The sequence below is a fragment of the Lacerta agilis genome, chromosome 10 (genome assembly GCF_009819535.1).
Source record: "Lacerta agilis isolate rLacAgi1 chromosome 10, rLacAgi1.pri, whole genome shotgun sequence".
Lineage (NCBI taxonomy): Eukaryota > Metazoa > Chordata > Lepidosauria > Squamata > Lacertidae > Lacerta > Lacerta agilis.
The window spans coordinates 51126007-51138594 of record NC_046321.1 but is presented as its reverse complement, the minus strand read 5'-3'; the positions used below and the strand labels follow the sequence as shown (position 1 = coordinate 51138594).

General features: G+C 40.7%; 1 protein-coding gene across 7 annotated transcripts in view; it reads right to left on the bottom strand.

Moving 5' to 3' along the window:
- Nucleotides 1–12588, bottom strand: part of FOXP2 (forkhead box P2) — a 334810-nt gene that overhangs the window by 53378 nt on the left and 268844 nt on the right. For 2 of the 7 annotated variants that reach the window (XM_033163377.1, XM_033163379.1), the window contains exons 6-9: nt 11069–11206; nt 9669–9878; nt 6788–6944; nt 1612–1825 (exon numbers count right to left, since the gene is read on the bottom strand). In XM_033163377.1, coding sequence (XP_033019268.1) covers nt 1612–1825; nt 6788–6944; nt 9669–9878; nt 11069–11206 — 719 coding nt within the window. Of the gene's footprint in view, nt 1–1611; nt 1826–6787; nt 6951–9668; nt 9879–10026; nt 10078–11068; nt 11207–12588 lie in introns of all 7 variants that reach the window. The other 5 variants (XM_033163378.1, XM_033163380.1, XM_033163376.1 and 2 more) reach the window with 3 other exon arrangements.

Genomic DNA, 12588 nt, shown 5'->3' with positions numbered 1-12588 from the left:
CTCTTGCTCCCAGGTGGCATGCAGGGTGATAGCCCTGAATGGACAGGTGATCTTGCATCCAGCCATAAAGTTCAGTGAGGCGTCCCTATACCGCAATGATGGCGTATATCTCTCAAATGCTGGAAATGATGTTTGGATTGCTGATATGATTGATGCTATTAAGTATTGGTTGCGGGTGTGAGGGTATTGGCGGCAAGCCGTTTAGGCTTGATTGATGGTTAGGCATTGGATTATCTCTGTAAGGCTGAAGGTGGGGGGGGGGGAGGTTGTGCCATCACCTCCCCCAAAATGCTGAAGGGTATTCCGTTAAAGGAGTCCGGGAAGCGTGGCCCTGTCCGAAGCCGTGGAAGGTGAGGGCCTAAGGCACGCCCCCTTTCGGTGGCCCCAGGGTGAGTTCCTAGTTGATGTGCATCAGCAGGGCTCCCCTATCGGTGGTTAACCCTTCCCGGACCGCCAGTACAATGGGCTGGAGTCAGATGTAGTTGGTTAGATCCAATGCATAAGCCAATACCGCTCAACATCTGTAACCAATAAAGTTGTGGCCTTTTTATGCCCATTAACCTTACTTATTGTGTCCGGTGTCTTTATTTTACCACGGGAGGGGTCGGGATATCGCCACGCAAACTTCTTTATGACTGACAGTGCAATCCTCAGCAAGGTTAATCAGAAGAAAAGTCCCACTGAGTTCAGTGGGACTCCCTAGCAAGCGTGCTTAAGATTGTAACTTAAATTCCACAGAAATGAATGAGACATTTTGGTTAATTAAGTTCAATGGCTTGGAGAAATGGACTGGATTCAGAGGAGCATCCCCCTATCAGAAGATGCTTCCTTAGGCAGAGTAGGTGCCTCCGAATATAACCTGATGTCCACAAACTATTTATAGTCTGGAAATGAACAATGGCTGGCCATTTACCACCAACAGCACACCATTCTGTATTAGCACCAATCCACCAAATGCTAGGATTTCCATTACTTTTAGCATAGCTTGTACATACCTCTTAGACAAGCCTTGCCTACATGAAAAAAGAGCCAGTGTGGTATAGCGATTGGAGGGTTCAGGGAGATCAAGTATCAATTCCATGTGCCATGAAGCTCATTGGGTGAGCTTGGTGGTTCACTTGTCCTCAGCCTAAGCTACCCCACAGAGTTTCTGTGAGGATAAAATGGGGTATATGTGTGCTGGAAACCAGGGATGCAGCCCTGAACTCCAGGGACGAAAGGAGAGACAGAAATGTTGTAATAAAATAAATAAGATTGCTGTATTCTAGTTGGTGAAATCTACCTTCCATGTTCGCCACTTAATATCTGCGATCCTAATATGCACTTACCTCAGAGTAAGCTCCACTTAACTCAGTGGGACTTACTTCAGAGTAGAAATGTATGGGACTGCATAAGACAGTGTGCTACCTGGAAAATATTGTAGTCAATGTTCAGCAACAAATCTCATAACTCTGGGACTGGGAAGTTTATGACTATTCTCTTCGTGGTTAATCAACAATTTTCCCGAATCATACTCAAAGCAACTCATCATGCTCAATACTGAAATCATTGTGTGAAGCAAAACTAGGAAGAAAGCACTTTCATGACAGATGAAAAAGCACATCTCATTACCTGTCTCGTCTTGCATTTAGAACTGATGACTGTCCATTCACTATGGAATGATGAGTTATTGGTGGCGATGCTTTGGAAGTGGTAGAGGAGGTAGTAGAAGAGGAATTGTTAGTAGTGAGGTCTAGCCCTCCATGCTTAATGCCATTGTCTTCCATACTGTGAACTCCAGTAACTTCTTTCCATAACTGCTGAATCTCAGCAGGACTTAAGCCAGCTATAAAATGAAAGAGAGCTCCAATAATATAGCAAAGCAAGAGGTTCATATAATGAGCTCAGTGTTATTAATGGATTAATGCCAACAATGAAGGTGATGCAGTTTTTTCCAGCACAATCAACATATAGTAAAACACAATTTAATTTTACCTCTTATTGGCACACAGTAAATTTGGCTGCTTTTCCTTTTGGGGTTACCAACAGTCAATTAAGGGTCACCAGCTTACGTAATATGCCTTCTCTCAAAGCATTTGTTCAACGATCAAAGGGAACAAAGTACAACCAACAACTGGTAACTACTGTTTGAAAAAACAGGTATTGGGTTGGGTGAGATGTTCATTGCCTGCAGAATCAATTTCTTGATTCCAAAACATGGCTAAATACACCCAAAGTTCACAAAGTTATTTAAAAGCATTGCTTTACCAAAAACATAAGGGGAAGCAGAAAAATATATATCAGGTTACAACAAAGATGGAAGTATTTATCAGCTCTTTACAGAAAAAAAAATGTAACTCTGGGGAATAAACTCAAGCCATGTTAGATATGCATGGGATCCAAATCCAGGAGGGAATCTCAACTAACATCCTGCAAATAGCTCATGCAAATATGTAGTCATATATTAGCTGCCCCTACTTAATTTCCGAATTGCAATAAGCAAATAATTTAAGGAAGATAAACATTTGGAAAAGCACAACGGTTCAAGAGCCCCAGCTCCAAATGCTCCATACCAATTCTTTTCAGACACTTACATTGGAACAATTTAAAAGCACTTTGCCACATTCCTTTATAAACCTTACAAGGAGGTGGGAGGTATGGAATTAACAGAAGCTCACAGGAACAGGATCTTAAGTTAGTATAGCAGAATACGCATCATCCCTTTGATCAAAGTAGGTGCCATTATGAATGAAAGAGATCTGATCAACTTTTTTAAAAAAATGAAATAAAATCTGGCCCTCTCCAAAAAAAGGCTTGATGAAAAATTTAAATGCTGTGGTTCCTTGCAGCTTGGGCTAGATTACCAAGGGCAAAATATTTCATATCCATTATTAAGGTAGAAATTATTATTTTAATTGCTTTGGGAGGAAGAATTTTTTTACTTATACTTAATTTCATGTCAATAGTGCTAAGTAAGGTCAAAGAATGTAAAAGTGATTTCTTTTAATCATTTCATTAGATGTCATTAATCATGACTTTCCAACCAAAAAATATTGTCGAATTTTATTACTGTTCCCTCATATATAGCTTGGCAGGATTAGTTGCATCAGAAAGACACAAACTTTTTTTTTTTTTTTTGCCCACCATTGCATACTAATTGCTACATTTTTTCCAAAGGAATCTTAGGCTGAGTACAGAACATAAATTTAAAGCACACATCCCCCAAATAATTATGGGAACTGTCCTTTAATCCCCACAGAGCCACATTTCCCAGCACCCTTAACGAACCATAGTTCCCAAGATGATATGGGGGAAGTCATGTGTTTTAATTTTATGGTGTGTATGCAGCCTACATACTAAGATGCAGATATATATGAAATAAACCTATAAATATGTTGAGAGGGGTTATAAACTTTAACATTAATTCTATAAACACAAAATCTCTATGAACCACGGAATGGGTTTCATCCCCCAAAACAGATATACCTGCTGTCTCATTTACACATTTGTCATGGCTCCTATATTCACTAGGGCTTGGCAATATACTCAACTGTTGTAGACCTTGCTTATCCCTCTTCCATCCATTCTATAGGAACTACTTATCTAAGAACTGATGCCTGAGTTTACTTTATTCTTCTTCCCTCCTTGTTCCTTTTCCTAGTGATGTGATATATATATATGCATGCATGCCTGCCTGTGGGCAGGGATTGTCTCTTCTGGTTCAGGTGCAGGGCACCAACACTCTAAATAAATAATTACACGTGAGTTTGGTGCTCCAATGCCCAATTGTGCAGAAGTAAACTTAAGGCAGCCCTGTTTAGGGAAGTTTTTAATCTGTGATAGTCTAATGTATTTTAATATTTGTTGGAAGCCGCCCAGAGTGGCAGGGGAGACCCAGCCAGATGGGCGGGGTACAAATAATAAAATTATTATTATTATTATTATTATTATTATTATTATTATTATTATGTGTTGAAGCATGGTTCATCCCACTGAAGGTGCTTGAGGATTGAAGGGTCAAGATGCTTCCTTGGAAAGCATAAACAGATACACTGGTCATGGTGGCTTGTTCTCTCTCTCTCCCAGCAATCAACCTGCCAATGGGTTTAAGAAGCATGTGAGCCATGCCAAAAGAGGATTTTTTTCTCCTCTTTCTTTGCTGCACTTGGAAAAGCTCAAATAATTTTTCTTTACTTGGGAAGATCACTTCGATAAGCCAGGAATTTAATGCAGAACAGGGTGCTCAACTTATAATAATGGTAGGTTAAATTGTTCGATACCTGTGGAAGCTGTTCGTTTAAAACATCAGAATCACACTAAACTCCAATTATAAAACACTGTATGATAAAATAATATTTAAGTAAGGATCTTCATGTGGAATTTAAACATCTGAACTATAAGGGGGGAAATTAACACTGAAAATATAGTGTTCCTTCCCACTGGATTCTTGTTTGCAGGAAGTTTCAGACTATGAGTCTACCCAAATAGTGTGTTCATTTAATCCTTCATCCTGGAACTGCTGAAGTGCAGAGGAATACTCAGAAAAATAATACTAGAATAAAATGATTGAATTTCATATAAAGATAAAGCATGGTTTAGTGCTATGTGGACACACCTCCACCAGTCTGAGCGAAATGCTGGGATTGCACCCTCAGTCACCAGGAGGAGGACCCCTGCGAAGTTTAATTTTGCTTTCAAATAATCTTGGCTTAGCATTATGCACAAACATGGGAACAAAGAATGGCTAGTTGCTGAACAAACCAATTTCAGGCCACGGGTTATGAAGCTGACTTGTTCAACTAGATTTGACTCTGCTGCTGCGCCTCCACTGCACACAGCTCCTGCTGCCTTGACGCTCTCCTTTTAGGGAAGTGGCAGTGATGAACAGTGCCGGGAAGGCAGGAGATCTGTGTGCACGTGCAATTGCACACCACCTCCACCTGAGAAATGCACTCATGAAGGAGAGACACCACACTAGCTAGGTCTTTTTTATTGCAGGCTGAGTTAAATGGGCACATGTTACTATAAACAGATGTGGTACTTTCCCTTTACAGGTGTTTTCACCCCATAAAAGAACATGATTAAAGAAGAGTAAGCACAAACTAAAAATCAATAGCACAGATTGCATTGATTTGCTTTGAATGGCCATCATAGTGTCCTCTTTTTTGCTCTTCAAAATATGGCATCCCTAAATTATCATGTTAATATTTTAGCATAAAGCTGTCTTGGCAGTGTAACCTCCATTCTGAAGCTTGCCCACTTTCCTTGATTAAATTGTGTAGGGCAGGGGTTGCCAATGTGGTGTCCTCCAGATGTTGGTGGACACTAGCTGGGGCAAAGGAGAGTTGTAGTCCAACATCTGGAGGATACCTCTTGGGCTTCCCCTTCTTACAGGGACTATGAAAAGTTTCAGAGTTAGATATGGAGAGCCTGCTGGATCAGACCAAAGGCCCATCTAGTCCAGCACTCTGGTCTCATAGTGGTCAATCAAATGCCCAATGGGGAAGCCCATAAGCAGAACCTGGGTGCAACAGCACTCTCTCCATCTGTGATTCCCAGCAAGCCATCTTATTTCCAATAGTGGAGGGAGAACACAGACAATGTACCCAGTAGCCACTGATCACCGTATCCTCCATGAATTTGTCTAATCCTTTTTCAAAGCCATTCCAAGTTGGCAACCACCACTCGTCATCTTGTGGAAGCAAACTGCACAGTTTAACTTTGCAATATGTAAGGAAGTAATTTCTTCCTGAATCATCCAACATTCAGCTTCACTGGATGTGCACAAGTTACAGCATTTTGAGAGGAAGAAAAACTTTTCTGTATCCACTTTCTCCACAGATGCATAATTCATACACCTTTATCATGTTCCCCTCTTACTTATCTTCTCCCTAACCTAAAACACCCAAAATCTTTCCTCATAAGGGAGTTGTTTCAATCCCTTAATCATTTTCTGAATTTATTTCCACCTGCACACTATCCTTTTTGAGGTAATGAGACCAGAACTGTACACAATATTCCAAGTGTGGTTATATAATGGCATTATATTGACAGTTTTATTTCAAACCCTTTCCTAATGATCCACAGCAAGGCATTCACCATTTTTTCAGCTGCTGCACATTGGGGTGACGACTCCATTGAACTATACACTACAACCAAATTTCTCATTCCTGGTCAGATACCACTAATCCAGACCCCATGGGCATATATGTGAAATTTAGATTTAGATTTGTTTGTTCCAATGTGCATCACTTACACTGAACTGCATTTGCCATTTTACTGCCCATTCACCCAGTTTGGAGAGACACCTTTGGAGCTTGTCACAATCCTTCCTTTTTAAAATCACTGTGAACAATTTGCTATCATCAGCAAATTGGCTACCTCACTGTTCCTCTGTAACTACATCATTCATGAACAAATTGAACAACACAGTTCCCCAGCAAACAGGCAAATGGCAAACGAGGAAGTAAAATCTGCTCTCTGAATTTGTGGTGTTTATAGCAAGGTTTGGGTACTAATTCTTTGTCCATAATGAGTACAGCTTTTACAGGGAAAAAATGGGCACACCAAATGCAGTATCCTCCTTGAATGTTTTTTGATTTAAAACCTAAAGCCTTATGATTTAAAACCTAAAATCCCCCAATGTCACCCAGATGGGGGACTCAAATGAAAGAAATATTTTTGTTTTGGGGGAAAAAACGGTTTAATAACAAAGAATGGAAAATCTGGAGCACAGGTCATGCTAGGGTGGAATAACAAGAAGAAGATGTGAGCTGGAAATAAGTTGCGTCATATGTTGCTTATGTACCTTGTGGCAGAGACTGGACAGGAAGAGCAGACTGGCCAGGTGGAATGGAAATGAGTCCCTGACGCTGAAGATTCAGCAGATGTTGCTGCTGCTGAAGTTGTTGCATCTGGAGGAGCTGTTGCTGGAAGACAAGCTGCTGGGCTGCCAACTGCTGCTGCTGCTGCTGCGGAAAACCCAAAAACAAACGGAACAGAGAGTAAAGTTTGCAATGAAGGCTGTAAAGGAAGGCAGTGTCAGCTCATTTCCCCCTTTCGTTTCTGTTATTAAATAATAATGTTATTTACAGAAACAACATCTGATTATTTTTATTATTTAACAAAGGGATTTGTTTGTATTAAAAGTGATTGGGTTATTAGTAAAAAAAAAAGAGAGGCAACAATATGCTATTTTTCAGCAAAGGGTCAGAAGAAGGCAGGCAACAGCTGTACTAAAGGGGAGCTGGGTTTTTTTTTTGGGGGGGTGTTCATGATAGATGATAACAAATTTATCTTGGCTGAAAGTGTAACTCTTTACAACTGTCTGTGATTCAAAGGCACTCTTGTTTTTCCAATTGAGTAAGTATGATCCGCAGTGGCCCATAAATGAAGTCTCCAGTGATCTATTAGTAAACTGGGATGTAGCCTTCATTTTACTGGCCTGTTGGCTCCTTTGCAGCTCTTGCTGGAATACATTAAACAAAACACACACAAAAAACACAAAAACCCTGGCATTATATTCAAGGCAAAGAAGCGGCCTATTATAAGGGAAAGCATAACTTCCAATTTTGTGAGGCATTACAAGACAAACTGGAGTTCTTCAGGCTCAGGAGGGTATGAGGATGTAGTCACACTTCAGAGAAAGACAAGCTGCTGTGGAAGACCTTTCCTTTTCTCAGTTTGGGGAAAAGAGAAACTTCTGATGCGCTCACTGGAAAACAGACTGCATAATGGAGCAAGTCATGTGGATTGCCCGGAGCCTCGAGAGAAATAAGGGAGCAATTTCTATTCCATAGTTGATGGCTGTCTGAAATTCTATTCACAAATCCAAACAGAAACAAAGCCTCGGGAGGTCAGAATGGTTTCCCGCACGTTTGCATAATGGGCAGCTACAAGACAACGTCTACGATACCTGCTGATCAATTTAACTACTTCACATGTTTTGTTTGTATTATGTTTATAGTTGATGCAGTTTGCTGACAAGTGCAAGCTAGGTCTGAGAAGCCGGCTTGTCAGGTTGATTTATGAGCATATCAAACTGTAACTTTCTGCTCACCACTCCAAACATACAGTAGCAGTTCATTAATCAGGTCTGTGACTTCAAAATCTGTGACCAGTTTCCCCCCACTTTTTCTCCTCTGCCTGCCTCCCTGTTATCCTTTTCTAAATAATGGACTAAATTTGTGTGATCTTTTCCCTGTGTCCTAAAGAAAAGAAGGGTTCTTGCATCAGTTTATGATGCTTTAAAGGTAAAGGTAAAGGGACCCCTGACCATTAGGTCCAGTCGTGTCCGACTCTGGGGTTGCGGCGCTCATCTCGCTTTACTGGCCGAGGGAGCCGGCGTACAGCTTCCGGGTCAAGTGGACAGCATGACAAAGCCGCTTCTGGTGAACCAGAGCAGCGCACGGAAACGCCGTTTACCTTCCTGCTGGAGCGGTACCTATTTATCTACTTGCACTTTTGACGTGCTTTCGAACTGCTAGGTGGGCAGGAGGTGGGACCAAGCAACGGGAGCTCACCCCATCGCGGGGATTCGAACCGCTGACCTTCTGATCAGCAAGCCCTAGGCTCTGTGGTTTAACCCACAGCGCCACCCACGTCCCCTTTATGATGCTTTACGTATGCCAAATAACTGGGACTTTGCTCATTAGATCATCACAAAAATATTCATGGGATTAGGGGACAACAGAACTGGATGGTATTCCTCAGGTCCCATGCTTATGAACAAGAGAAGTTGTGCCATTCTACTTTTATTACAGTTACTCTCAAGAATGGTCATGCAATACAAAAATGTCTATGCCTGTACTGATCCCACAGAAAGATAAGAGAACTGGTGAGATTTTATCCTTTGTTGGAGCACCCCTTACTTTAAGGAAACACAAAAGTTCAAATTATACAGAATCCTTCCTCAGGCAGAACAATTATTCAGAGCACTCAGTATGGGTTATTTTCCCTGATGAAGAATGCAGCTCTCAAGCTTGTACACTGGTACCTCGGGTTGTGGACATGATCCGTTCCGGGGTACCGTTTGCACCGTGAAAAGTCCGCAAGCAGAGCGGCAATATCGTGCATGCGCGGAAGCACGATATCGCGCTTCTGCGACCTGCGCAGAACGCTTCTGTGCGTGCAACGAAACCTGGAAGTAAATACTTCTGGGTTTGCCATATTCGTAACCTGTGCCGTTCGCAACCCGCAGCAAACGCAACATGAGGTACAACTGTATAATACTTCAACTATTTATCATTTGTGAGTTTTGGCATGTGTTTTAAAATCTTCTCACCTGTCCCATGGTCCATTTCACAAGCTAAATTTTGTTTCCATGCAATGCTCCCCAAGCTCATTTTTATACTGATAATGTATTATATAAACCAGAATCTCCATAGATACAGCTTCCTATACCAGGTGGCGATTTCTGCATGTACAACAGTGCTTGCTCCCCACCCCTAGAACTTCTGCCATTACTGGAATCACCCTTAGAAGAAAAGGCTGTTTCTATGTAGAACTTAGTCCATACGAGGCATTCTTTGTGTGAAGATGTCCCTGACCATGTGGACTGGCCCTGAGCTGTTTCTACATCTTCTCAGACAGAAGATCTTTAAAAACAAAACAAAACAAGAAGCTCTAGCTCTTTTCGTCCTCTACTTGGTCACCAACAATTATTTATCTGTTAACTTTTTACATTCTACCTCTTTTGCTTGCTTTCCTGGGTGCTGTTGCTGCTGTTGCTGTTGCTGCTGCTGCTGTTGTTGTTGCTGCTGCTGTTGCTGTTGCTGCTGCTGTTGTTGCTGCTGCTGCTGTTGCTGCTGCTGCTGCTGTTGCTGCTGCTGCTGCTGCTGTTGCAAAAGCTGAAGATGTAACTGCTCTTGCTGTTTCTTGTAAAACTCTTGAAGTTGTTGCTGAATAAATCATTTTGACTTTAATAAACAAAGGCAAAGTTTCATGTATTATAAATCTCCTAAACTCTTCTAGATTGGCATGTGGTAGGATAGTCATTAGGATGTACCTCAGAATAAAAATGTAGTTTGAATAGACAGATCTACATACATTTTTTTCCAAGGCAGCTCTGAAATTTTCCACTGCAGATTCCAAAATATCCTAAAAAGGGCACAGAAAATCTGTATTCCAAAAAGCATACAGCAGAGCCCAACTAACTCACCAAATTATCACACTTAAATGCAACACCCATTCAACTTTTAAAAAAAGCCTTAAGTAGAAAACCTACCACTTGTAAATATTCAAAAGTTTCTGCAAGGCCAAACAAAATGCCCTATTCCTCAGAGATGCTAAGGTGGAGAGTTAATTAATCTGCCACCTGGTTCAGCAGGATGCCAGATTTACAGTTGCAGACATTTGAAAATTACAGTTTGTCTGTAATTTCCATGATGCTACATATCAAGTGTTTAAACATACTAAGAATGAAGACATTATTTTCTTCATCATAATTATGTTAAATTAGCATATGCCCCCAAAGTTAGGCAAAATTATAATGCACACTATAATAATGTGTGATTAATGACACTGCCTTTGTTCTAGGAATGAGAGGCTTAAAGGATTCTTGACTCACATTTCAGATTTTGGGCTTTAGGAAGAGCAACCTACTTCTGCCTTTCCAGTCGCTACAGAGACAGGTTTTATTTGAAAGAATTTTCAAATAAAATTACATTCTCTCTGATAAAAATGCCGGTAAATTTAATTTCTTAAAACTGCTTTCCACTTATATGACTAAAGGTAGAACTAAAGTGTTATGAATTTTAAAGCAATGATTATCTCAAGGTCTATTTACACTTTGACAAACTACAACTCAAACTGTGCCTAAATGCTTGAACATTTAAATATTGATTTGTTCCCTATTCACACTGCACTTGCCATTCCTGATGTGGAGTATTTAAAGCAGAAAAACTAAGTTTTTCCTACTGCAGCTTTGAGGGATGAGTGTTTTACACATATATTTACGCCGGGGGCATACAAGTACCAAAAAAGAAAAAAAAGAAAAATATTGTTGAGGACATAAGCCACATATAACATTCTTCATGCTTGTGAATGTGCCTGAGCTATGCTAACTGTTCCAACAAGCACCCAACATTACCTGCTGTAACATAACTGCTTGCTGCTGCTGGAGAAGTGCTTGAAGTTGCTGTGGAGACAAAACTTGTTGCTGGAGAATTTGCTGCATTTGCTGAGGGGTGATCACCTGGGGAGTCATCATGGCCACTGACACAGGCACCTAAGGAGACAAAGATTGCAAATATATTGAAGTTCACATCTGCAATACTTGGCAATAGCATTTTAAAAAACTTTTTGTGCCGAAGTTGGCCTATTTGCTTTCTCTAATTTGAGAAAGCAGCAGCTGCCCTACACCTTCAACAGAAAAATGTGTGGGGTACACAGATGTAGGGATGCTTGAGGAATTAGATTTCTATGTCTATGCCATGTTCTATACTTGGAGCAAAATATGTAGCCTCCAGTGGCTCACTGCAAAGGGCACAGGGTTGGGAAGCAGAAGATGGGAGTTTGAGCCATAACAAGTAAATGGGGGGAATGTCTCCACTCACTTTTTTGAGTGTCAGTGTGGTATGGTGGTTAGAGTGCTGAACTAGGACCTGAGATGCCAGGGTTCAAATCCCAACTCAACCACTGATGACCTTGGCCCAGTCACTCATCCTCAGCCTAAACTACCTCCCACAAATGTAATAAAAAAAAAAAAAAAACAAGACACACATGCTGGCCACAGTTCTGCAAGTGCCATTGTACAAGTTTTGGTCTTTATGCCTATTTAAACACTGGATTTCAACAAAGTAAAAATAGCAGGAATATCCCCAGCATATGAGTATGCAGGAAACAATTTTTGTTTCCTATAGACAAACTGTTGGAAGGTGTATATTTAATTCTTTAGGCATTATAACCTGCATTTCTATGGGAAAATATACTGTAATTCAAGGCAACTTAAAAATAAAAATCCCATTCACAACAAAAAATAAGAGGAATGTTGGGCTAGCCAGTTCAAAATGATATAGCTTACAAACTTGCTTAGCTGGCAGCTGTTGGAAAAACAATATGGGTCTTGTCAAGAGGAAGAAAATGTATTTTCCTACACATTTTAAGCCTTCCTTAGTGTGGTAGTGGAAAAGGATATTGGTAACAGATTCTTCTCTGTGTGGGACAGGGCCAAATCTAGACATGGCCCCATTTAAGGAATTAGCAATTGAATAAACCCCCCCTTTTTTAGAGAAATGGTATGAATCTAGAACAGGATCCTAACATGGAGAACAAGAGTTGGAGGTGATTTAGAGCTCCCCATCAAACTAAATCACATTCAGAGTAGAACCATTGAAATTAATGGACTAAAATTAGTCACGACTAACCTAATCCATTTATCGCAATGCATGTACTCTGATGATTACTTAGTTGGATCCAATTAAATTTGAAGAAATAAATGGGGACAGCTTCAAGAGGCGTTAGGGAATGCATGAAATTAAGTCAAGGTCCACATGTGGCCCACGGGTTCACCACCTGTAAGTTATGGGAACATGGTTTAGGGGTGGGTAAGTCTTTGTATAAAGTGTATGAGGTGGACTGGCACTGGATAGCTCAGTTGGTTACAGCATG